At 40.4% G+C, this 24,385-nt stretch overlaps 1 protein-coding gene across 3 annotated transcripts in view; it reads left to right on the top strand.

Annotated features, from left to right (window-relative positions):
- CRIM1 (cysteine rich transmembrane BMP regulator 1) overlaps positions 1 to 24,385 on the top strand; it is a 186,321-nt gene that overhangs the window by 100,543 nt on the left and 61,393 nt on the right. For all 3 annotated transcript variants that reach the window (XM_055327086.1, XM_055327084.1, XM_055327085.1), the window contains exons 5-7: positions 4,618 to 4,739; positions 11,986 to 12,168; positions 14,601 to 14,798. In XM_055327086.1, the coding sequence (XP_055183061.1) occupies positions 4,618 to 4,739; positions 11,986 to 12,168; positions 14,601 to 14,798 (503 nt within the window). The remainder of the gene's footprint in view (positions 1 to 4,617; positions 4,740 to 11,985; positions 12,169 to 14,600; positions 14,799 to 24,385) is intronic.

Raw genomic sequence — 24,385 nt, forward strand, 5'->3', positions numbered from 1 at the left:
CATTCTAGTGAAGTAAACTATTGATTCTTCTAACCAAACTATTGATTCTTATTAACCATTAATTAAATGTTTATTCCAGATTATTGTTTTGATGGCTTTATCCTTTATTTTTTCATTTACAAGACAAATAAGACATGCCCTCTGCACCAGGGGGATTCAACAGGCGAGGTGTAAGATTTTGATTTCATTGGATAAGCATGTTCAATCCCAAGGGTTTGGTACTCATGTCTGCTGTTGAAGGTCCAAGGTCCAAAGAGAGAAAATTCATCCTGGTTGCCTTTTTTAAAAATGTTTCAAATTTTTATTTAAATTTTAGTTAACATATAGGGTAGTCCTGGTTGCTGTTTGATCGGAGAAGGCCTTGTAGGGTGAGTGGGCTTCACATTGTGTGGAATTCGCAGGGGCAAAAGAACAGAGTTAGAGTGCACATCTGAGCTTTGCTGCTGGGGGCGAGTGGGGAAGACTTGGATGAATGGAGTTGGTGAATGGCAGATTGCCCTTGCTGCTCTGGTGCTGCAGATGGAGCAGCCAGTAGAACAGGGAAGCTCAAAAAAGAGGAGAGGTTAGACTTGCAAGCACTCCGTGAACTGTGCTAGGACTCTGGCCTGCCTGGGACTGTCATCCAGGAAGCAAAGGACAGAAAGGGGGAAAGCATTGGTATACATTGCCTTTCAGGCAACACAACCAGCCAGCCTTTGCCTCCTAAGGAGGGGAGTGCCCTCTAGGGGCTTAGATGATTTCTGAGTGCTGTTTATCACTGTTACTCAGGCGCTCAGATGCCCACTAAGCTGAATCCATTACCTACTCGAGAGAAAAAAGACAGCTTAAGCAACCCACCTGGCTGCAGCTGTGATTACATTATGCATAAATTTATTAATGTGGTGCCTTGATTGATCATTATCTTAATACTGAGGATAACATTAGAGCTTGATTTTTCTGGCAAATTGCTCATACAGGTTGCTTCTTGTTTGAAGTTAAAAAGCCCTTAGCCGGAGTATTATATGATGCTATGAACTGTCCCAAATAGGCAGACCCGTAGAGATAGAACACAGACTTGTGGTTGCAGGGTCTGGGAGGGAATGGGAATACAGGGTTTCTTTTTGAGGTGATGAAAATGTTCTAAAATTAGGTAGTAGTAATGGTTGCACAACCCTGTGAATATAAAACCATGGGATTGCACTTTAAAGGGGTGATTTTATGGTATGCTAATTATATTTCAATAAAGGTGTTATTTAATTTATTTATTTAAAAAAAAAAAAGCCTTTAGCACTTCTTCTCTTACGTGTCCTGCAAATAGCTCTGCCTGAAGTAGCCTTTTTGAGCTCATGGTATAGAAATATCAGTGTTTTGCTTCTCACTTTCTCTTTTGTAGTTTTGTTTAGTGGCTATTATCCCTCTTTTATTCATTTTCAGTTCTGTTGAATTTAGGAAGTATTTATTAATGACTACACATAGTAGATGTGAGGAGAGCTTGTGGTAAGATTCATACTTACCACAAAACAGAATGAGCAGAACCTTAAGGGAAATACGGTATCTGGCAGCTCTGAGAGAAGCTGTCATTTGAGGTTGGCCCAGGAGGACAGATGGCATCTGGACAGACATCTGGATCAGGGTGTTCAGGAGGGAGCAGGGGCGAGTGGTGCAGAGGCAGCAGAGTGAGGGCTTATGCAGAAAAGAAAGGAGTGACTGGAGAGGAAGGAAAATGAAGAGAAAGACCATGGAATAGAATTGAGGGGAAAGGCACGTGACTGTGTTGAATGCCAGACTGATAAGTTGATCAGTTAAATAAGGAGCACCTGAAGACTTGATGCTGGAAGTACAGGGACTGGGCCATGGAATGGGTGTAGTGAGGGTTGGAAGGAGAGACTCGGGTGGGGGTGGGGGGGGGAACAGGTGAGAACCCAGAAATGGGGAGGGGTATGATTTAGAAGTGGGACCAAGTGTCAACATCCATGTCATGAGTATCTCTTTCTCATGTCACTCTGTTTCCTCTGTCACTGATCCACACATTTTCTACATTTTCTTGCTTGCTCTTTATCCAGACGCTGGGGTCAGGGTAGGAGGAAGACTGGGGAGACGGCTGAAGTTTCAACCGAATAGATAGTCGCTTGATAGATACCTGATGTGTGTGAGTCCCAGGTTTCACCTTTCTGGTTTCTTCATAAGTTCCTTCTTTATGAAGGTGCTAATAGTCTTTAACACCTGTTCGTCTTAGGTTCAGGGGAACTGAGAAGTCAAAACATAGTAAGAAGTAAGAGGGCTTGCCAAAGGGCTAGTCCAGAAAAGGCAAGGAGCTAGGAGCAGACCAGCCAGCAAAAACTGAGACACCTGAATCCTGGGAACTTAAACATGTAGTCATTCTGGGTTTAGAAGCAAAAACTCATTATCAAGGGTTTTTCTTTGCTAAGTGGGTTACTAGGCACTTGTACGCGATTTCAGACCTTCTGTAACATGTTGCGGACAACATTTGTGAATCTCTACAAAAGCAAGAGAGAGAGCTAAATGTTGGGAAACAGGTCGGATGTAAAAGGAGAAAAAAGGAAACCATAGTGCAGACTCCATTATGGTTTTCAGCTTGATGGGATTTCTGACCACCTAGCAGAGACCCTGGCCCACATGTGCCCATTTGTGTCCGGTAAAGGTCACTGAAGGGCTGAAGGATATCCGAAGAGGTGTTTTTTGGTTTATTGTGTACTCTCTGGTGTTTGAATTAGAATGATTCCCTAGAACACATCAGTAGGGAGGAATGTGGATCCCAGAAGATGTGGAAGAAAAGGTTAGTCAGCAATTCTTGGAGGATGCTTTCATTGTGATCACATCCAGATACCAGGATCAGGGCATGGCCTCTCAATCCCCCTAGCCTCATTACTCTGTAGAGCCTGAAGAGCTGAACTTGTACAGAGGATCAAAAATAAGTGTAAACAATATATCATTACTGTAGTATCACAGGGATAGGATTATCTGCTTCAGACTGAAGGGACAGGCACAAAAAAAAAGTCAAAGACTGTAGGATAACCTTTGCAGGAACTAAAAACCCAATTCATTTTGACTCTGCCCTATAAGGTGATTGTCCTATGGGGATACACATCTCCCCACTCAGGCAAATGTTTATCTTAAACCATAGAAAGAAACACCATTGCAGCAAAACCTTAATTACCTGACCCCCCTCTTCTCCCAGGTGCCCAGCATAACTGTCACCCCACTTGGAAGAAGGCTGAGAGGGCCCACCTCGAGAGGGGTTGTTCACACCTTTCCAGTGGCTTTCATGGTCTTTGGTGCAAATTTTAATTTAAATTGGTTTCCTTTTTAGTTTTACAGTTACCTATAAATGTGACTAAACCTCTGGGCCTTGATTATTGAGGGTACTCATGGATTATATGCATATTTTAATTTGTTAAACATCCAAAGAACAATAGGAGAACAAAACAGTCAAGTGAGAAAGGTGGAGTGGGGAGATGTTAAAAGTTCTCCGCTGCTGGGTGTTACCCTGCCCTGATCTTGACCTATGCACAAATATCCACATACTTCCTGCAAGGATGTCTCTTTTTAGGGTGCCTTCCTTTCACTCCTGTCAACCCAGGAACTCCCTTCATCCTCTCTGGACTCTGGCCCCACTTCCAGCCCCAGGGGAGCTGCGGGCTGGGGTCTAGCTGCTCCTTCCTTTTATTTCATGTATCCTGACACCCTGGTGCCCTGAGCTGCTCATTTCCTGCCTAGTTCCTTGTAATAGATCATCAGCAGACCGTTGACAACATTTTGATGTCCTCATAGGGATTTCCACCTCATACGTGTACCCACCTCTTACTTTCCTGTGTTTAGGTTGGTTTCCCAGTAGAGTTGAAGTTAAGTAAGGGTGAGAGCTGGCAGATGGAGCTTGCAGTTCAAGGAGCACCTCATTCATGCGTGTAGAGATAAACGGATGTGTAGTAGCTTAGGAGATCCCCCATATTAAGACTTGCAGCTTTCAAGTAGCTGTCACAAAGTCCACTTACTGAAGCTTATGTCATTTATAAAGAGCTCCTCAGTCTCCAGTTATGAAGTCTGTTTCTTCCATTATGCACAATTATAAATTAATGTGGCTAAAGATGAGGCTGCTCCTAAGACCCAGTCACACTGACAAAAAGAGACTCAAAAGCTACTAATTTCATAGCTAAAAAAAAAGGGTCAGAAAACTCTGAAAAACACCAAAAGGTCAATAGCAACAAAGCAGCGATATAGGACCATTTACACAGGAGTACCCCTCTGTAAGAGCCCACACGAGCATCACTGATTTATGGGTAACACCATAATGTGTGCACATAAACATGGCCCTGCATCATCAAGAAAATGCTTGTTATGCTAGTCTGGTTAAGTACGAAATGATGTAATGCATTTTAGGAATATTTCTGTCAAAATGGTTAAAGTTAAAAATATGGGTGTATACTAAGGAGATGAGCCTCAGTTATTTGGAATGCAAATTGTGTTAGCATCCACCCCCCATTTCCCAGTGACCCCAGATAAACAGGACAGTATCCTATAGACAGGCTCATTTGCCACAGCCACTGCCACTTTGTGGCCTCCCGACTTCTATGTTGTTGTTTATTCATGGGGTTTTCCTTCCCTTTTCTTTGGTTTCAGATGCGAGTGTCTCTCTGGCTTATGTGGTTTCCCCGTGTGTGAGGTGGGATCCACTCCTCGCATAGTCTCTCGTGGAGATGGGACACCTGGAAAGTGCTGTGATGTCTTTGAATGTGTTAATGGTACGTGGGGTTTCTCTTGTTCTCAGAGAGTGTACATTCGTGCAGGAGGAGGGAGGGTTCCATCTGGCCACTTCTGCCTTTTGTAAGGCAGGGCATATATTCAGGGACCTAGAGCAACTCATTCAGAAAGAAGGTTTGCTTGAGATCCCACAGTGCAGCACAGGAAGTGAGGAATAGGGATCTTCATTCCTTCCATCAGAAACAGAATTTTGGAAGTGGAAGCACAGATTGCATGTGGCTGTCACATTCTGCTATATTTCAGTAGTGCCGAAATGTTAGGATTTCAAGAAAAGGATCAGGGAGCCTGTAATCATATTGCCACTACTGTCAGGAGCCAGTCTGGGTAACTAACACCACATTGAAGCTACCTCAACCTGAGACAGGAAAGGCATTGTTCATCTAGTTGAATATTTTCCTACTTAGAGAAGCACATCTTTGACCAGCGCTAGGTCATTCGTATTGGCCTGCTTTTGGCTTGAGCCTTATGGCCCAGAAAAAGCTTCTCCAGTCACAAGATTCCTTCAAATAGAATCTGCCTCTCCCTTTCACCTTTCACAAGAGGGCTCAGTGTTTGGTGACATGGCGTTGATTGAATTCAGATGCTAGAAGGGAGGAGAACCTAACACATGCCCCTCCCTCAGAATTTTCAGAAGGCAAACAGAGGAAAAGTCAAGCCAGTGAATGTCAATAATTCTAGCACTGTGTAGACAATACCTAGACACAAGGAAAATGGAGATACACTAGGACATATACAACAAAATCGCACATGCAGAAACTGCTATGGTAACTGCTGCCTCTCAGACATCAGAGTTCAGAAGAATTTCTGCCCTCTCTCAAACCTGCCCTTTCCCACGAGAAGGGGTTATAGTAAAACTGAGTCCTGTTTCATTGTGTCCTATAGCTTTTAAGTCCAGTGGCCACCTGTTTTGTTTGTTTTGCTTTGAGGAAACACTTGCAGTATGGCTTTGTGGTTGAGAGAATGTAGATTGGAACCAAATGATCTCACTTTGAGAACTGGTTCTTCCGCTTTGTAGCTTGGGGCATCTCTTAGTCTCCTGGGGCCTCAGTTTCCACATCTGTCAAATGGACTGAATAATAGTAATTTCAATGAGGATTTATATGTGAAGCACTTGCATTGGTGCCTCAAGAACTGATGGTCTCTATTGGGGTGCTTTCCTCCTGTTCATGTCCATAGACACTGTTCTGGATATTTCAAGGGGTTGGAGAAGGTTAGATGAGCTTCCTGACTCAGACCTCACGAATACAAGCACAAGGACAGAAAAGGCTCCATGTGCAGAAATTTCTTCTCAGTGTTTCTCCTCACCTATAGCTGTATATGCTAAACACCAGCCAGTGGCCAAGCTTTTTCTCTGGTACCGCTGTGTATTGTAGGTGACATTTTGTGAGAATTTAACTCCTACCATATGAGACCAATAGTTGCTCCTTCCCCTGGGCCCCTAGCATCTCAGATGTGCTTCCTTCCAGGACTCCTCACTCTTCAAATACTCTCATGTCTGTCTCTCATTCTCAAATCTGAACCGCCAGAGGGCAGAGAGTCTGTCCTTGTGTCTGTGGGTGTTAGCATATTGTCTGCCTCACAGAAGGCACCCAGGTTTTCTTGGGGGAGCAAATGAGCAGATTTATGTCATCTTAGTTCCCTCTAGAGGTGGCTATTAAATACCAGCCCATAGATGGATGACTTTGTGGGAATCCTCCATCTTTTAGTGCCCTTCCTGAAGATTAAGCTTAAAAGTCACTCGTCCCCTGGAAATACCACCACTAGTAATATAATTTGTTGTTGTTTCCTCTAGGTGAGGAAAAGGAGTGCCTTTCTTTTTTCCTTGCATCTCGATTTAAGAAATTCATTGTCTTGCCTTTCTTATCAGGAAGTTAATTTCACTTCTCACCCCAGTGTATGTGATTCAGACAGCTAATTATTTCACCCCACCTCAGTGGCCTCAGACGCATCTTTGTGTCTTGCTCCTGTTTATAGCTTCACTTGTTGTAGAGCTCTGAGTCCAGGAATAGGACTTGCCATCTGCCATGAGAAAATGAAGGGATGACAAGCATACTCTCTGTGTTTTGGGGGGTGCCTCTTTCTTGCCACCACAAACTTGGGTCATCTTTGCTTTATTTATTGTCCTGTTAGAGTGTCTCTATTACTATATTAGTCACTGAGTTGTGGGTGGTACTAAAACTTTAATGCCTTGAAGATTCATAATCCAACAATAATGCTGAAAGACACTCTATCTCAAAGTCTATATTTTACTTCTTTTAAGATACACATACATACACATAAACACACGCACACACACCTGTGTGTGCACATGTGCGTGTGTGTGCGCGCATATTTGCGCCCTTCTCCCCCCTAGTGCCATGAGAAAAATCTTACTATTGTCATAAGGTCATCATTAGAGGATATTACATATCAAAAACTCATTGTCCTCACTTAGAAAGTCAGAGGTCAATATATTTATATTTATAAACCTTTGCTTATCCACAAGAGATTTCAGGCAACTTTATAGCAAAAACAAGTAATAATGGTAAAATATTAATGAGAAAAGGAGGAATCATAGAATTGTATGTAAAAGTTGAAAGTGAAAACCAAAAAGTAAGTGCCCACAGGTACGTAGGCCGTAAGTGTCTGTCTTTGTAATTGCCAGGGCTAAACATTAGCCACGCTCCCAAACTCCTGGCCATCAAAGTGAAAAAAGGAGATAGAGTCAGATACACAATTCTTATTTTTAGAGGAAAGAAATCTACTAGAAGGGGCAACTTTCTCCTCACCTGGAAATTTAAAAAGCTCTAGATGATGCATTAGGTCTATCCTTAGTTTTTTTCATACCATCAGTGCGGGGAGAGGTTTCCTGTCTCAAGAGAAAGCAAAAACAAAATATTAAAATGCAACTTAGTGAAAACCGTTTTCAGAGATCAGTGTGACACACAGCTGGAACCTAGGTGACTAGAGCACTGTCCCTTGGATTTTGAGAACTCCTTAAAATGTAGGAATAGCTCTAGAAAGCCCAGTTCAGGAGACAGTGGACTGAATGTTGTTGGGTTTTGTTTTGTCTTAATATTTTATTTATTTATTTATTCGTTCATTCATGAGAGACACACTGAGAGAGAGGCAGAGACAGAGGAAGAAGCAGGCTCCCTGTGGGGACTCTGATGTAGGACTGGATCACAGGACCCCAGGATCACGACCTGAGCCAAAGGCAGATGCTTAACCACTGAGCCACCCAGGTGCCCCAAGTAGACTAAATGTGAACTTAATTAACCCCACGTGTAGAAACAGACATACCAGTTCTCAGTTCCTAAGCTGCCATTAAGGTGATCCACATGCTTGTGTGTGTGTGTGTGTGTGTGTGTGTGTGTGTGTGTGTGTTGTTTTAAGACAAGCATTCAAGTGAAAACACGAGATTAAAAATGTTCACAGAGAAATTGAGAACTCCTGAATTTTGAAAACATTAGCCTGGGTGAATGAATAGAATATTCTCCACAAATACTATTCTCTTTTTGGTTTGCTTTGATTTTGGTGGTGGGACTGAAGAGTTGCAAACCAGATCCAGGCAGTTTGTGACTGTATTCTCTGATGAGAACCAAAAGGAGGACCTACGAGGTGTTGGTTACAGGAGAGGCCTAGTTAGAAACCAATCAATAGGTGGTATGACTGAGCTCCTTGTATGGAAACTTAGAAGTCATCAAGGTCATTAGCTGGAAGGATGACTTCCATAGTAGTAGTAGTAGAGCTGTCTCAAGTCCCTTCAGTTCTGTGTCTGCTCAGGCCCACAAACGAAGGTTTTATCATCAGTCAGCTGGAACTGAGTGATGGCTTCTACTTTTATATGGGCAGTGTTCTCCATCTTGCTAACACACATCATGTTGTCTTACACTAGCCCACCCCTCTAATTCCTGAAAGTTTGGATTTGAAATCTCAAGCATAGAATGTGGAAGTGATCATCTGGTTGCTTAGATATGTGATCAGTTGTGTATGTATATGTACAAACATCTGAATAAAACAGAGCATCTCAGTTTGAGTTAATAACTAACTCTTCCAGCATCAGACACCAATATGTGAAATTCGCCAGTCACGGGAGAGCCATAGCCAACGTTGGCTTGCTCTTTGTGTAAAAATTTGGCATAGAAAACTCAGACCTACAGTCTTCTAAGACGGAAATTAGTGCAGAAACATCTATTGAGAACCCATTATCTGTATAGCTATAATGCTCAGTAATGTTTCTAGAGACATAATATTTACTTCTACAGTAATGAAGAGAATACTACACTTTGAAAGAAATATTTCTCATTATGCACTTATTGACCAGCTGTTGTGTTCCTGGGGGCTTTATCAAGCTGATCTTACTTAAGAGGACTATCACTTTTTGCAGTCCTTTATAAGGCTTGCTCCCTTTCCCTTATCCTGAAATAGATCTTGGGTGTACTGTAGTGCACACACTTCCTTCCCCCATGGAAAAGGGCTTTTTCTTCTTCAGGTATGTAGGATCGCATGTACCCTGTCTTTGCAATCTATCTGTTTGCTCTTGACATATGGAGAATTTTTCAGATGTGTCTCATCTGACACATAGTTGTCTCTCTTTTGGTTTATGCTGTCTACCCACTGGGTTTCCTACACAGCTTACTCACAGTAATATGAGCCCAGAGACCAGATACTGGCCTTTACCTACTGAGAGATTAAAGAGAAAAAGCAATAGAAGTGTATCTATTTGGATTTTTCTTCCACTTTCACATTTGATATAAAGTTCTGTGTTTTAGTCTTTTCCTTCACTAAAATTATATGCTTATCACCATCTGCCAATCAGTGTAAATTTGGCAGGCAGTAAAGTTTATTAACCATCTATACTATAAAGTTATTTTTAGGAATTCTGGAATATATTAAAGAGGGAACAGAAGATTCCAGAACTTAAAATTTAATTGGGCAGACACAGAACAAACACAAAAATCACTAAAAAGACACTTCTATGCATCTCCATATTGAGAAGTGCAAATTACATAGTAAATTATTTCCTTATAATATTTTTCATTTCCACGGCCACTTAAATTGTCCTCTGAGAGGGGTACTGGTAATCTCCACACTGTTCTGAGATTCCCATCTATTCCCTAAAGGCAGGGGAGCAATTGGTCACTGATCCTCAAAGACCACTGCCATCATCTTATCATATATTTTTCTGAAGAGCCTCTATAAATTTCTCTCCACATCAGACAGGGATCTCATTTATGTTGTGTGTGAGGTTTTCTTTTTAATCCTAAAGAACTGATTATATTTTCTAGGCTGGGTTTTTGGGGGTTCCTCAACTTTGAATTCCACCCCCTTGCTCTCTGTATATTCCCCCTTGCTCTCTGTAGCTGGTGAGACCTAACTGCCAAGTCCTTCATCAACCGCATCCCCTCCCACTGAAGCTTCTGCACACCCCACCAGAAAGGTTCTCAGGGGCAACGTTGTTCATAACCATACTCTTCCCTCCTCACCTCCTCAAAGCTTGCATCGAAATCTGTAGCTTCATAGAGATGGTAAATGTGGCTGATTCATGTAACCAAGTAATTGATATTGACAGGTTTATGCATTTTTTTCTTCAGTTTGAATGGGCACTCAGTGTTCAGTTAGAGTATGCTGTTTTACCTCACTGCACATTGTGCGAGTTTGATTTGTAAGAGTACTCCTGACTGCCCTTTCCTTCCAGTCCCAGCTCAGATTAGTATGTTAGCTGAAAGATATAGAAGAATTCTGAGCTGTAATGAGATGTTACTTTGTAACATAACCTTAATTTTCTAAAAAAAGAAATACCATATATAGCAAGCAGTAGGGAAGCCTTCACACATGCACATTTGCCACCTGTGTAAACATGGATATACTGCTCCCTTCATACCCGCTCCCCTCATACCTGTTATGTGACTTTGGGCAAGACACCTAATCTCTTGTAAGTTTCATTCTCCTAATCAAAGAAGTGGATATTAATACTTGCTCTGTCTTCTGCACTGGACTGTTATAAAACCAGATCAGAAAGTCATTGTCCTTAAGTATTAAATCAAGTGCAAATATATTCAAATTAAATTGCAGTGAAAGTCTCTTTAAAAATTGTGAACATGCAAGGTGACATATTAAATAATGTTGGGACAGAGAAGCCCATCAGAGGTGCATGTGTTATAATCCAGTTTTTCCCACCTTATTAAATAGCATACATCAGCGTACATCAGCTGAACTTTCTTCAGCTTGGGAGTATTTTTATGTTTCCAGTTTTATTTAGACACATACCATACAATTCACCAAGTTAAGTTGTACGACTGTGGTTTTATGGTACATTCACAGGGTTGTGTAATCATCATAATCAATTTTAGAATACTCATGAATCGCCACAAAAGCTCTCAATTCATTAGCAGTTACTTCCCATTTGCCCTCGAAGCCCCCAGTCTTAGGCAATAACTAATCTAATTTTTGTCTCTATAAATGTGCCTATTATGGGCATTTCATATAAATAGAAACATACAATATGTTGGGTTTTTTTTTTATTGGCTTCATTAATTAGCATAATATTTGCAAGTTTCATTAATGTTATAGTGTATATCAGAACTTCATCCCTTTTTATGGCCAAGAAGTATTTTGTTGTGTGGATATACAACATTTTGTTTATCCTTAACATCAGTTCATAGACATTTAAGTTGTTTCTATGAAGTGGAGTGGTGTTTTGTTAAAGTCCCAAGTACTATTAAAATTATAGATTATTAAGCTAGATAGAAAAAAGAATTTAGGAAAGAACACTGGAAGAACATGAAAACATCACCTTCAAAAGGACCTAAATAAATTTTTGGAGGCAGAACAAAACCTAATGTAGAGACATGATCATTGATTTAAGGCAGAGAATTCTTTAACAAAACAAATGTAAATTCTTTAAAGCACATTTCAGATAGGTGAATTTCATGGTCACGGAAATTCATGGTCAAAGGGGTACCTTTGTTTGGAGTAAGGGTAATAAATAAGGCAGTATATAGATTTTGTTAAGGAGAATTTCCGTTCCTTGGGGCAAAGAGGATAGCATTGTAATTTTTTAAATTTTACTTCATTTGCATTGCCTTATTGCTTCTGTTATTAAAAAAATCATATTGAGTTTAGTAAATTGCTGTAAAATTTTAACCTTTTGCTGTCAGAATTTTCTTGAGGCTGTTTGAAAAACAAAAGGACACCATTCAGAAATAATTTTGAATATACTTTGTTTGCTTTAACTCCTTTCAGAAACAAAGCCAGCCTGTGTATTCAACAACGTGGAATATAACGATGGGGATATGTTTCGAATGGACAACTGTCGATTCTGTCGATGCCAGGGGGGTGTTTCCATCTGCTTCACTGCCCAGTGTGGTGAGCTGAATTGCGAGAGGTATTATGTGCCCGAAGGAGAGTGCTGCCCAGTGTGTGAAGGTAAGAAAGGGGGCTAATTAAAGATTAATAAAAATATGCATGGCTCAGAGTTTTAATATCAAAATCAACCCAACTCAGTCTCATCCAAAAGTAGAGGGATATTGAAGAAGTTCCCTTTTTATGACGTCACGATCCATCTTTTAGGACTTTGGTAATGCCAGGTAAACTGTGTGAAAATCTCTCCCCAAGGGAAATTACATTCTGGTAGTAGACAGTGGGCCACCTATTTATACAGCTCAACATGAGATTTCCCAGAAGTGCTATTAGTTACTTCCCTGTGGTTCCAGCAGTTAGTTCCTCAGTAAGTTCTGGGGAAGTTCTCTTCAGAAATTCCCTCCCTGCTTTCCTCAGATTGTTTAGCTAGAACAAGCCAGCCCTAATCTCTGACCATCTCAGATTCAGCTCAGAGAGGAGCTTGCCCTATTTACTTTCCATCACCCATACTCTACCCCTTCAGGTAGATCAGGAATCAGCTGCCTTCCCCTCAGACACGTGTGTTGGTGAGAGTGGGCTATGACACTCAGACACGTGTGTTGGTGAGAGTGGGCTATGTGGCATGGTGGTGACACCAGCTTAAGGCCCAGCCAAGTGTCAGGTGTGGCCCTGGGTGGAAGGTTCTCAGGGGCCAGCTTTCTCACCCCTCCCAAGAAGAAGTAATTTCATGTTCCTCCAAAAGGCTTTATCCTCCCATCTTGGATATTTATAAATAATAAACATTTCAGAATAATAATTCTGAATATCCATTCACTATAACCAACACATTTTAAGGCTTATTAGGAAACTGAAGTTTAGAAAACTAGAATCATTTTGAGTTTATAATAAAACCAGGAATGATACCCCCACACCTAACTGTGTCTCTGCTGTGACCATATCACGCTGGTTCCCCAGAAAGGAGAGTCACATGAGCCTTCTTGTCCTGACTGACAGGGTCACAGGCCTTCAGTCTGGAATCAGACTTGTCAGTCTCGTGTCTGAAGTTCACCCTGCCTTTATGTATGCACGGGAAACGGGAGGACAAAATGTCATGCCATGTTCCATACCTTTTTGTTTTCCTAAAATCCTGTTCAATGTGTGAGTTGTTTACTGCATAATACTGAAGATCTGAAAATGTTTAAAGTATACAAACTGCATTCCTAACATTGAACAATTGTTTATAACAAGGAAATTCTTTCTCCTGTTAGCAATTATTTTAGCCAGCATAGGAGAAAGGTGGTTCACTTTTTAGATGTCATTGGGGATTAATTTTTTAAAAATCGCATCAAACTTTTAACCTTTCCAAATGATCTGTTCCCTAGCTGGCCCCAGTTTGTAAGAGTCTCTGAAACTATGTAGCAGTTGGTGGTGTAAAAACATAGATAGGAACCTCTGTGTAATAATCATAATGAGTTGTCTGGGCACGGATCCGGTTATGTCTCACTTCCTGGAATTGAGATCCAGGCTCAGAGTAGAAATGAAGTATGCAGTGTAATATTTTTTATAAAGAAATTTATAAAGTCTTATCTAGCTCAGGTCTTTTGGCTGCTTCCATTTCTGGCAGACTGACTTTCTAAAGCTGTGACTGCATTATTTTAACTTTTGGCGTTCTAACATTCTTATTAACGCTGTTACTTCTTTAGACTAAAGAGGACCAAACTCATAACTGCCTGGATTTTCCTCCCAGCTCCACAGCCTTTACTTTTCGAAGCCAGATTTTATGTGTTTCTGAAAAAGAAAATTGAGTGGTTTATCTGGTTGCTCTTGTTATAATGGTAGTTGGGGATTTTGTATGCAGTCTGTTCATCCTGCCTGGTCAGTAATGTCAGAAAACATTTTTTTGTTTTTTTACAGTAACCTTGGCTACTTTTGTTCCCCAACCTTGGCTACTGTTTGGCCACCCAGTTCATGGGGAAAAAAATGGCCTGGGTTCACAGCCTTCCCTCCAGGGTACAAGCAGTGATCCACAGTATGTCTTAACCAGCCTTGTCATGAATAAGGCCACAGAAGGTGCCTGCTGTACCCCTCACCTGGATCTCCAGGTGCCCTGAGATAGAGTTAAGTTATCCAAGAAGCCACAGTATCTCTCTGAGTTGGACAGGGGGCATTATTCTTCCACTTTACAGGTGGTGAGATTAAAGCATAATAAACATAAAAATCGACTTTGTCAAGAGCCTAAAATGGACCTGCCTTTTGTAATTATCCACCCACAGCTCTGTCCACAGAGCTTTGCAACTGTGTTAAGTGGCAACACTTGCACGTTGATTCTTATGCTACAGATCCCCTGCCCCATCTGCAGTGTCAGGATGGGTGGATATGAATTCAGTAGGACAGCTGCTTTTGTGTGTCCCCCTGGAGACACCTGATGCCTAGAACCTGGGGAAAATGTCTCCAGGGGCAGGCAGAGATGAGATTGAGAATGCCCTCCATCTTACTTGGAACTTACAACTTTCATTTAGATCCGGTGTATCCTTTTAATAATCCTGCTGGCTGCTATGCCAATGGTCAGATCCGCGCGCACGGGGACCGGTGGCGAGAAGACGACTGCACTTTCTGCCAGTGTATCAATGGAGAGCCCCACTGTGTGGCCACGGCCTGTGGGCAGAGCTGCATGAACCCCGTCAAAGTGCCTGGCGAGTGTTGCCCTGTGTGTGAAGGTAAGCCTTGTTGATTCTAATGAGTCCCTGGCCAGTGTCTCATGTTGGATAAGCTTCTGCCAGTATGTGCTTGTTTGTTTTTTTATTTCCTCGGGCATAATGTCTGCTTCATGCTGTTACCAGTTGCAGATGAATTTATTATACAGCCAAAACTAATCGTTTGGGGCAAATGTTGCAAATTTACTGTGAGAACGGTGTGGTCTTTATTTTACTGTCACAAATATGCTTATCTCAATACTTTGACAATATAAGAATATATACATTTCAATTCAGTTCACTTCAAGCCTAATTAGCATCCAAAGGTCAACGCGGTGAAATAGAATGGGAAATAAGACCCATGACTCAAGCATAGCATGTTTGATTTATGATGTTTCCATGAGCCTAGGAGTCCTGATGGCTAGAGGAAAAGCCTGCAACCATCAAAGGTAGTTTGCTCTCCCCACTGCCTTCACTCTGAGCATCCATTCTGCTTCTGGTATCCTGAGGCTTTTACTTAGGTCTTGGTTGCCTGCATTCACTAGCTCTCTTTCTGTTTTAATGGAGAGTAGCCCAAGGCCTCCTGGGTTAGCCTTTCCCAAACCCTATTCCAGCCCATTTCCCCCATCCTGGGAAGTTTCTTTGCACATTCAAGTCAGCCTTAATCCTCTGTGTCTGTTAGTACAGATCAGAGAGTGAATATTTACAGTGACAGATACAATAGAGAGTATCCATCATTAAGCACATTTGCATAGTAAAATGAACTACAGTGGATCATGTTGAAGATGGATCCTTCTAGAATTTTTTAAACCAGCTATTAAGGAACTGACAGCCCTTTTCAGAAACTCATTTGACTAGGGGCGCCTGGGGAGCGCAGTTGGTTGAGTGGCCGACTCTCCAGCCAACTCTTGGTGTCTCCTCAGATCATTTTCTCAAGATCCTGGGATTGAGCTCCACATAGTGCTCAGTTCAGAGTGTGCTTGAGACTCTTTATCTCTCTCCCTTTGCCCCTCTGCCCTGCTCTCTCTCAAGTAAATACAATCTTTAAAAAACAATTCATTTGACTAAATCCTATATCAAGAAGTCTTTTGCTTCTACGTAAATTGTAAGAAACTCAGACTTCAGAGTTTGCCTGACTAGGTTTTTTAACCTCTGAGGGCTTAGAAGTATAAAGAACTTAAAAATCATATAAAAATTTAAGCTGAAAAAAAAAAAATTTAAGCTGGAGGACTCCAGGTCTATTGACATCACCAAATCCCTTACCATTACTCTGCTCAGAGTGCAGCTGCCACACTCCAAAAGTTTATAGCTTCCAGATGACCAGTTTTGTGGAAATCACCCACCCCTCACACATACACTCCTCCCATCCCCTAAAAGCAGTGTTTCAGTGCCGGAAAAAGGAGTGAATGGAAATACATATGATGGTATACGGTCAGCTTTATGAGAAAGGGTGCCTTGCTGAAACAGAGGTGGAAATATCTTTGCCTGAGAATTGGGGACAGTCTTCTGTCAACTTGAAATAAACTTAAGTACATATATGTACGTGATAACTTTAAGAGAAATTTAAAGCCTACATATATTAACCAGCAAACACTAATCCTTTAACTTCATGAGTCTTGAATTATAAATTGAAAAGAAATCTAAAAAGCTTATAAAAAAAATTAAGGTCTTCTGTCTGAAAGTAAATGAAGGGAAGGCAAGCCCTTTTGCATGCATTAAGCTACCTACCACTGCAGTGCTGAAGCAGGCAAACTGTCCGTGAATAGGAATGTCTGTGTGTGAAACATCTCAGACCGATCGATTCCTACATCGTATGGATATTTGGATAGGGAGTGAATGTTAGAGTGATTACTTAGAGCTTGGGCTCACAGCATCTATGTGGAGTTATAATCTAATCTTCCACTGTTTGAGGAAGGAGTGATAGTTTGGGTCAGCTGTTAATTTCCTAAGATATATTAAGAACTTCTGATCGTCCAAATACAGCACTGGGTGCAAAGATAAATAAGAGACAACTCCTTGTTAAAGTCAGAGAAAATATTTTAGTCTGTTTTAAATTAAACCAGGAGAAAAGGTGTGCCTGTATTTAGCTACTCTGGGGTTAAGTGCTTTGTATTTGTACCTGATGTTATTTAATCTTCTTGATAACATTGTGCTGAAGGCCTCATCATCTCATTTTAAAGATGAAGAAACTAAGGTAGAGAGATGTAGGTAATTTCCTCCAAGGTCAGTGGTCATTACATAGATGTGATGGGATACGGAAGTCTTGTCAGATTCAGCTACTTTCTATCTGGGTCCCACATTCCTAGATGTCGTCTGTTTGCTCTTGTCCTTATTTTCAGTTTCCTTATTCACCTTCCTTCATCTCTGGTTCTGGCCACTGTGTTAGGGGGAGACAGGAATGGGGTGGCAGTTTGAGGACTGCAGGGGGAATGATGCCTTTGAGACCCAACACAGATCTCCTTCCCAAGCCTTGTGTCCAGACAACCTTCTGACCAGAGCTTAGTGTCTTAATTTCAAGTTTCTGCTGATCTCCATTCCCCTTTTCTCTTTAATCTAGCTTTTACTGCATTCCATTTTCTTGTCTTCAGAGAACTAAATTATCTTGAGTTTCTTGTTTTTATTTTGTTCTTAAGTGTGAGTTTCATTTAAGACTGTGCTTGCTCATTTTTAAGACATAATAGGAAGACAGATTCTTTTGGTATGGGATCAAAAAATAGTGTACAGCTTAAGAATAAATACTAAAAGTTTTAATAATAATAAACTTAATAAAATAATGCAAGGCAAATGAATCTTATTACTTAGTTTAGAGGACCCAAGAAAAGACATTTCTGAAATTGTTCGAAAATACCTTTGTCAGCAGCATATTAAGTAGAGTTTCAAGTGTTCTCAGAATAGTGAAAAGATTAGATGAAATAAGAAAAAAGTAAGGTGTTAATGTGTGATAAATAACAGCCACAATTATTTGGAGAAAACCAGAAACACTGGTGTTTATGCAGTTTGTACACAATAAATTCCTCTGTGCACAATTGCATAACAAATGCTGGCCTTCACTCTATTAGCTGCAATCTGGTGGTACATAGTCAGAGCCTGAAATTAGATTAAAGAGCCCACACAAAGATTGTGGTTGGAGATTCTTTCTGAATAAATTATGTGTTAACAAATATGATAGGTCAGGACCTGCAGGGAGGGCAGACTTTGCTGTGAGCATGTTGTTACTGGAGACCCATACCTTCCAAGTGACAACACCGTGTGTTTGGTTACTCCCAGAGGACTGGGGACTGGAACCTGGGGGCCCTTCAAGACTCAGCTATTACTTGACAGCTAACTTGATTCACAAGTACCTAAGTGCTTTTTAAATTGGCACTTAAGTACTCTTATGATTGAGTCTTACCAAGTTATTGTCAACACCCAATTCGGGTATATAGATAAGCCATCCTGTTCTGTAAGTCTGTTACTGATTGTATTCTTGGGTTTTGTTCTGCTGGCTTTTCTCTCCATTTCTTCTTCTTCTTCAATTGCATGATTTAAATTTTCTGGCCCTTCTTAAAGAGCTAGGATGGAAGAGAATGGAGTACTATATAAAGTTTGCAATTTAAGTGTACAAATGGAAGATATGTCCTTATCTCCTTAAAAACTGAAGGCACAGGGGCCCCTGGGTGGTGCAGTAGTTGAGCATCCAACTCTTGATTTCAGCTCAGGTCATGATCTCGGGGTCGTGTGATCGAGCTCCACATCCAGCTCCATGCTCAGCAGAGAGTCTGCTTGAGACTCTCCCCCACACGCCATCCTCCCTGCAGTGCACAAGTACATGTGTGCTCGCTCTCTCATTCTGTCTCTAAAATAAATAAATCTTTAAAAAAAAAAAAAAACCCTAAAAACTGAAAAGGAAGGTGGCAGAATTAGGTCTTCCTCGGCATCTAGCACTGTTTATGTCATCTTATTTATAGCCCAGAATAACAGTAGCTAACATTTCTCACACACTGACTGAGCCAGCCTGAGTGCTTTAAGAGCAACAGCTCATTTGATCATCACAACTTCCCTCTGGTAGCACTGTCCTAATTTATCATCATAGAACCCAAAGTTGAGAGGTTGTGTAATTTGCCCAAGGTCATACAGCTCAAAAATGGCAGAGCAGTATGTTTTCAGAGCATTGGCTCCAGACCCTGCAGGTGTCCTACCTCTGAGACAGACCATGTGCTGTACTCTAGGGTCACAGTGGCCTGAAAGAAGCTACTCCTTCACAAGCTAGGAACTTAGCATATTCTTTTGAATCTGTAAAACAGCACCTGACATTTAAGTAGAGGCTCAGAAGTTGTTAAATGAATAAATGATAAGTGAGCAAGCAAGCAAGGGAGAGAGGGAGAGCCTGGAGTAGGAAATCAAGCAAACTCATCTTCTAGATGTCCTTCTTAGCTCATGAGGTGGCGTACCCTGATAGAGGGTTTCTTAACGCTGATTAGATGAGGCAAGAATAATGTTAGGATGCTTTTATTTGAAAATACACTCTGAGAATAGAAAGCAGAGTGTTAGATGGAGTGTGTTTGGCACACAGTAGGCCCAGATGTCTACAGGCAAGTTAGACCATTTAGCTTCACATTGACCGTTCATCCTCCTGATGAGCACTGAGCTCTTGACTCCTTCCCAGGGCAGCCAAGGGGCCTTCCAGCACTGGTTTATAAATGGCAGCTCATCTCTCTTCAATTGAACCTGTGTCCAGCATCACAGAATTTAAGTGGGACTTCCGCAGACTCTACAAGGCTAATAATGCTCAATGTCATGTTTAATGTACCGCTCTTAAGATCTGCCTTGTGAGCATATAGGTGCTGCTGCCTTGTACGTCAACTAGAATTTTAATGTCACAATTCAATATTGAAAATACTTTTTTTCTCAATAACATCAGATATCAGTGCTGCCTATGCTGATTATTAATGTCAGAGGGATGTCCCTTAAGGACATAGTACTACTTTCCATTAAAAAAAAATCTATTTTATAATTAAAGGTAAGATAGGTGTTGGGGAAGAAAATTTTGGCTCTAAGGTATATATGACATGCCCTTGATGACTCAATAAGAAAAATGCAAGAAATGTGAACAGGTGTGAGGCCAGGTTGGCTACCATACCTGATGCAAGAGATAAGAATAAGAATTTCATTGTCACTTAGAAGTCTTGAAGTCACGCCTAATCTGCTGTGCATCTTGGGCTATGGCTGGACCCCACCCAGGTGGCCACTGTGGCCTAAGTATTCTTCGAGCCCAGTGTGTACAGTCTCTTGTTTGTTTTGATGACCTGGGGGATTTCAGAGCCAACACCAAGAGTATCACCTTTCAAAATTAGGAACAACGTGGGTAATATTTTATAAGGTAATATTCAATATTACGACTTAGATTTCCAGTAAATAAATTCCATGCCTCATGGAAATAACCTCATAAAATGAAGAGTCTGGCAAATGGCTAGTTTTTTTCAACTAGTTCTGTTTTTCTGAAACAAAAGCAAATCTATTTCCCATCTCAAGAAATCAAAGAGTTATTTGTAGTTTATCAAAGCTAGATATTGGGTATATAAGGATCTGTCATGTTATGCTATTTACTTCAGTATTTGAAAAAAAATTTCCATAATAAAAACTTAACATGTGTCTTATTTGCAGAGTTATTTTATGAAACTGAACGAAGTTTCAGAAAGGCCTAATAATTCCCCTAACCTGAAGTAAACCAATTCTTGAAGTAGAAGGTTAAGAGCTGCCTTCTGCATTGATTCTAATTCTCTGGACTTAGGATAGAATGTGATTGAACCAATCAACTATCTTTTGTCCCAGCCCCTGGCTTTCTTGGATCTCTTACTTGAGTAATCCTGATCCTACTTGAGACAGTGTTGAAGAACATGAGGCTTTTCTTGACCTGTGTGGCTCTAGTAAGCCACTGCAATATCAGCTCACCGAGTAGAGTGCATGCTGTGTACCTCCAGGGGACTGGAGGTCTGTCAAACATACTGTCCTCCTCATTATCAATCCTAATTTTATAGGAACATTATATTCTATCCCATAAATGCTGCTGATATCACTTGAATCAAACCGCCCTTCAAATGAATTTTCTACTGGGCTGCCAGAAAAGTCTGTACCAGGCACATATCTGGGTGGGAATTCCTTAAAACAAGAAAAAATGTTTCCAGCCCTGCCCATAATACTTCCTCACTGAACAGTATCTCAAATGATTAAGCTACTGCTTCTGTGGCAAGGAGTCAAGTATAGTTTCGCTGACCCAAGAGGCAGTGAAGTCAAAGATGCCACGAGGTCACATGATATTAACATTCTGATACATCAAACAGGGATCAAAACTCAGTTTATGGGTGGTATTGCTTCAGTGCCATCTACGGTGCTATTATTAGTAGGCCAAGAATAATAAAATACTCGTAATATCTCAAAGACCGTTAGGCATGCTGTTTCATCTTTTAACTCTAAGTGTCCTGGAAACTCATTCCATAAATGGGAATTAAAATACAGCACAGTCTGTTTTTTAGCTTGTCCAAATAAGGTCCTGTGTTGGGTAACAAATGCACAGCAGATGACTGTGTGTTAACCTAGGTAGGTTTTTAACCTAAAGCATCAAAAATTTTTCTTGAATGAATTTCATAATATTTTGGTTTTCTCCAGTAATTTAAAATAGCTTTAGATATTCCAAGTAACATTAGAATATTATTGTTCAGAGCGTATTATGAAACACATGATTAGAAAAACCTCTGCCTCTGATTTCACAGCTTCCAGCAACCCCGGCTCTTAAGCATTTTCCTGGGGATGTGGCCTGCGAGGGGCAGGTTGCTGTTTATTTCTCCTGCTATCGACTTCCCATACCTAAAAGGGCATTATTGCTAGGTGTCTCCTAATTTTCCTACGCAGATAATAATTGAATCTAATAGCTTAGACTTGGGCCTGCTAATTTTCATCTAATCAACAGAGGCAGGAAAACATAGTCTGGAATGCTAACTATGTGAATGAAAAATATTTAGTCATTCTTGAAATGATAGGAATGTTTTTCCAACAAGCTTAAATAAACACAATCTCTACTGAGACTGTGTTAAACTTTTTTTGGATAAGAGACAACTCTTAGGCAACCAAACAGAAGTTAATGAAGGTTATTAAGAAACATGCCCGTCAGAAAAGACTCGTGGACTTTAAAAAAGACAGATCTCATTTTCTTTATGGAATAACCATTGACTCAGAAGTAGCAGAATTGGTTTCCTTTTATCTTTTGTCAGTTTGATAGAATTTAACATTTTAACTAATAATCACATTGTCTAGCTTTTCAGAGATTTTCAGCTTTACCTAACCATGACTCTATTAGACCATCTTATTTTAAAATCCTCATCTTCATCTCCTTCCACGGTTTACCTCTGTTCTAGGAAATGAAATGGTCTCAACACACCGGAGACCTGTGTTCTCAACGCAGCACTTTTCATATGAAGCTTGTTTGTTTATACCAATATAAGGTCCAATGATAAAGTAGCGAAATTATTTTTAAATGTACCAAGATTTACATATCCAAGTGAAGTGTTTTTCCTTTCAAAATAGTTCTCTGGGAAAACTGCGCAGTTCCTGCAGAAATACAATCATTCAGGACATTTTTGGTACTTCTCTGTTGGAACTGGTATTAGAGCTTGTGGCACATCCTTTTGAATGCCCGTAGCTTCTCAGACCCCTGACTTTAAAGGTTTATCAGACTCTAGGAAATAGTCCGAGTCATTCATGTCTAAGTCTCGAGAAAAAAAGTGGATGATCTAGCTCAGTAAAATCATTCAGGGGAAGCAGAAAGGGACAGTAAAATAAAGGTACTTTGTCTTCTATGACATAGTAATTTGCTCTGAAAAGCTACTCTAAAAGAGAAGCTTCAAATAGAATTTTAACATGAATAGCATTTTAGCACAAGGATATAGCCTCTGAAAGTGTGCTTTTAGCAATAACAACTTATTTGTAAGTATAACTCCTGGTGTGTTTATTTTAAAAAAAATCAATTCACTTACTACATAGTATTTTTATGACTTTTAGGGGCTAGAAGCATTTATTTAAGTGGTCATGTATTACAATATTTTTATGATGTTACAGGTGCTCCATTCAAACATATTTTCAAATAAATTAGACTAAAATAATTTCCCTGTAGAAATAACTCTTTTAAGAGACTTAGTGATTCCTACAAGATTTATTTTTAATATCCTAGCTCTCTAACTCCACTTCTGGTTGTACCATTTTAAACTTTCACTGTATGGTCTTAAGTTTATCTTATAAGAACAAAATGATTTCACATTATTTAATATATGAGGGTTAGCTTTAGAGATTGTAACCCAGTGAATTGTTTTAGAGGCCCTCTTTAGAGTATTTCCTGTGCTGTGTCTGTCTGATTGTTGAAGATAAAATGTCACTCAGTGTATAAAATGTGTGCTACAGTGTTATTATTTAAAAAAAAAATCAAGAGTGAAAATGTCTACTAAAGAGTGTCCCTTAGCCATTTGTGGATCTTCCATTAGAGGTAGCTCCTGAGGGGGCAGGGAGCTGAATGACATTCATATGTCCTCATCTCCTTCTGGGACTCCTAAATGCTCCCCATATCCATCAGCATGCACTGGGAAGTCTACCAGGGACTCAGCTGTGCCACACCATAGTCCAGGGAACCTACCATCAGTTTATTCTAAACTCAGTAGGTAATCAGTGATAATGAACATTGAGTAATTTTTTTGAAATTTGTCAGAAGCATGAAGTGATGGTAATGCCTTGGCATTTTTTTTAATTTGAGTTGAATTATTAGCAGTTAGACCAAATTATCATTTGTACCTACAGAATACCTATTTACACATCAAGTGAATTTTACTTTCACACCTGAGAGATTAGCTGGATTTATCACGTTTGTTTGAAACAGAGCCCAATTCAGGTGGCCAGACCAGAGACCACAAAATGTAATTAATGCTGGTCAAATAAGATTCAGTACAAGGCTCTGTCTTTTATTTTGCAGTGCCACTGTGAAACACAATCAGGAATCCCCAAGAAAGTTCTGAGGCCAACAAGTACTTGGCTCCTGGGGAGGCTTAGAGTCCTGAGCAGTCTAGATTTGACTCTTCACCTTGGCTACTGGAGCAAACCAAGAGCTGTATCTGTGAGCTACGTCCCAACCAGGCAGGACCTCACAGCATGTGCTCTGGGTGCTGACCTCATCCCATTTACTGGCTCCAGTAAATTCTTTTCTACTAAAAATTTACCTTGGCCTTCATTTCCTCCCTTTTGAAAAAGTATACATGCATGATATAATTTGAGGCTGCTTTGGATCTGCTTTGGAACCAAGCAGGGTGTATTTAATGCTTGTTTGGGTCTTTGGTACTTGCCATTTGCCTATACCTGTGCTTTTATACTGTGACCCTGGCACCATTAGTTTGGCCATTGTTAAGAAAACAAGAGATGATATTCTTTTTCACCCTAATTAGAAAGCTGTGGCCCTGCACATCAGTTCACTTTTTAAAAACAATTCAAGGAGTCTCTATTTTATTCAAAATTTTATCTAAAAAATGCTTAGCAATGATAATAAATAGTTTGGGATGGATGGCCATATGCCTCATAGATTGAGAGGGATCAGTAAG

Source organism: Nyctereutes procyonoides, unplaced genomic scaffold (assembly GCF_905146905.1).
Source record: "Nyctereutes procyonoides isolate TBG_1078 unplaced genomic scaffold, NYPRO_anot_genome, whole genome shotgun sequence".
NCBI lineage: Eukaryota > Metazoa > Chordata > Mammalia > Carnivora > Canidae > Nyctereutes > Nyctereutes procyonoides.